A 2,225-nucleotide genomic window follows, 5' to 3' on the forward strand; every position below is an offset into this window, starting at 1 on the left:
CTTTCTTCCCCGGCTACTTAGCCTATGTTGTGCATCCGTGCTTTCGGGTGAGCTGCTCTTCCTCTCGATGGTACGTCGCCCTAAGAGCTAGGGCGAGAAGGCAGGGGCCTTCTTCGGAGGTGGAAACGGATTCCACATCGGCGGTGTCGCGTGGGAAGGTGACGAAGGCAAGATTTTCTTCCAGCGGTGTGCTCGTCTTCACAACATAGTCTCCACCCTCTGTTCATGTCGACGGTTAATAGCCTTGAAGCCCAATCTGTAATCTTTGTTTATTTCTTTGCTTGCTTGTGGTTTTGAAACCTGTAAGATGTTCGTTCATGTACTTGCCGTTGTGGCGTTATTAATTGAACGCAGGGCTACGGCCTAATATTTAAAAAAAGAAAGAACAAAAATTTTAGACAAATGAATCGGAGCATTGGGTTATAGGAGAGGGGGAGCACGGTGCACATATGGTTTAGGCTGGACTAACCAAGCAGCCCAATTCAAAACCAAATTCAAATGCATCAAGATTTTCTTACATAAAACACGTTTACCGAAGGAGGCGGTTACGGGCATTTCACTCGGTAACCAAATCCATATCTCTATTCCAATTTAATTGTTACATGGTTAAAAACCTAGACAGGTTTAGGCAAGAATTTTCTACTAATCGTCGCATCAGCTCTTTTGCAATGGAGGTATACAGGCACTCAGGCAGATTAGCAAACCTACTATATCACAACTATGTACCGCCCGTCTGGGCACACGTGTCACGACACACGACGCACACCACGGCGATGAGCTGGTGCGCTTGCAATTGACAATTCACGGGTCAATGGCTGCCTCTTTCTCTTACTGTCAGTTACTGAGCTGCTGCTGCCGCCGGCGCCTGCCGGTACTGCGTCCGCGACTCCCCGGCGCAGACGAGGAGTGCCTTCTGGAGGCACCTCTCGACCTGGTACCCGCCGCCGTGGCCCACCTCCCTCTCGAGGTGCCGGCAGTAGCTCCGGAAGACGCTGACGCTGACGTTGAGCCTGAAGCGCATGAGGAAGAGGAAGTCCAGCTCCAGCTCGCCCAGCTCCGCCGCGCTGAGGCCGCCGACGGCCGCGAAGTAGGAGTTCTTGTAGTTCCTATCCTCCACGAACTTGGAGGCCACGAGGATGGCCGCCGTGAGCAGCCGCTGCGCGTTGGTCGACACCACGCGCACCACCGGCCCGTCGCCGGCGCCGCGGCGGAGCCGGTCCAGGTAGGCGTACGCCACCACGTACACCTGCGGCGAGACGTGCGCGTAGCGTGAGAACCGCTCCAGGAACTCCCGCATGCCCATGTCCAGCACCGTGCCGCCGTCGAAGGCCGCGATTCTCCTCGCGTCGTCTCCGGTGGCCTCGTCGTGGCAAGACGCCGTGCCAGGGCTCGCGGCCAAGGCCCTCTCGTTGCGGGCGATGTGCCGTTCCAGCAGCGAAGCGAGCACCGACACGACGACCGGCGGCGACAGCGCCGCCGACATCGTGCTGCCGTCGTCGCCGCCGCTCGGGAAGGCGTGTGCGTCCGACGCTAGCTCCTCGGCGGAAGCCATTTCTTGAAGATTTGTTGGTGGTCGCAGGCTCACAGCTCACGAGGACCTTGGAGACGCCTATGAATGAATGAAATGGCTAGCTGGTTCTTGGCCACACCTGCGCTACACTGCAAGGTCCCGGGGCTGGAGAAGGCTGATCTCCTAAGAGCACTAAGCTCCCAGGGTTGGGAGCGCCTGGGAGTGATCGGCATGTCATTGTCGCGGGCCCTACCCAATCGTTTCTGGTTGACCGCGCAGTCGCTCTCGTTGGGCCTACGCGCATCCGTGTATGATTGTCATTGAGCGGGGAGGCGGCTTTAGTCGGTTCACTCGGCGGTTGTTGTATCGAGCCAATCTGTGATGGCGTTGTGTGCGTTGGTGTGCCTGCTTTCGAGCCGTACCTGGCTTGGTAACCTAGGGTCTTCTCTGCTCGGTGACGGTGTTTGGGGTGGCGGCGGGCCGGCGGCGGTGGTTGTTCGTCCTTGCGGCTGCTGCTAACCGTTGCGCTATCGCTGCTTCGGTGTCATTCCCCGTTGTTGCGTATCGCGTTTGCTCTGCACGGCGATGTTGGTTCAGACCTTTGCTTCGCCCTGTCCAAAGCTTGCACTCGGGACGGCTGAAGCGAATAATTGTGTCTCGATGTCTCTCGCATCTTCCACACCGCCTCCTCTCGCATTCCCCTTCTCCCGTCGCT

At 57.6% G+C, this 2,225-nt stretch overlaps 1 protein-coding gene across 1 annotated transcript; it reads right to left on the minus strand.

Annotated features, from left to right (window-relative positions):
* Positions 1 to 838: 838 nt before the first annotated feature.
* On the minus strand, positions 839 to 1,552 carry LOC124677872 (cyclin-P2-1-like). The gene has a single exon (XM_047213824.1). The coding sequence runs from the start codon at positions 1,550 to 1,552 to the stop codon at positions 839 to 841; it is 714 nt and encodes a 237-aa protein (XP_047069780.1).
* Between the last annotated feature and the right edge of the window lie 673 nt (positions 1,553 to 2,225).

The sequence above is a fragment of the Lolium rigidum genome, chromosome 7 (assembly GCF_022539505.1).
Source record: "Lolium rigidum isolate FL_2022 chromosome 7, APGP_CSIRO_Lrig_0.1, whole genome shotgun sequence".
Classification (NCBI taxonomy): domain Eukaryota; kingdom Viridiplantae; phylum Streptophyta; class Magnoliopsida; order Poales; family Poaceae; genus Lolium; species Lolium rigidum.

Bases quoted from the DNA above. Each gene is read 5' to 3' on its own strand.
- LOC124677872 (XM_047213824.1), bottom strand. From the start codon at position 1,552: ATGGCTTCCGCCGAGGAGCTAGCGTCGGACGCACACGCCTTCCCGAGC.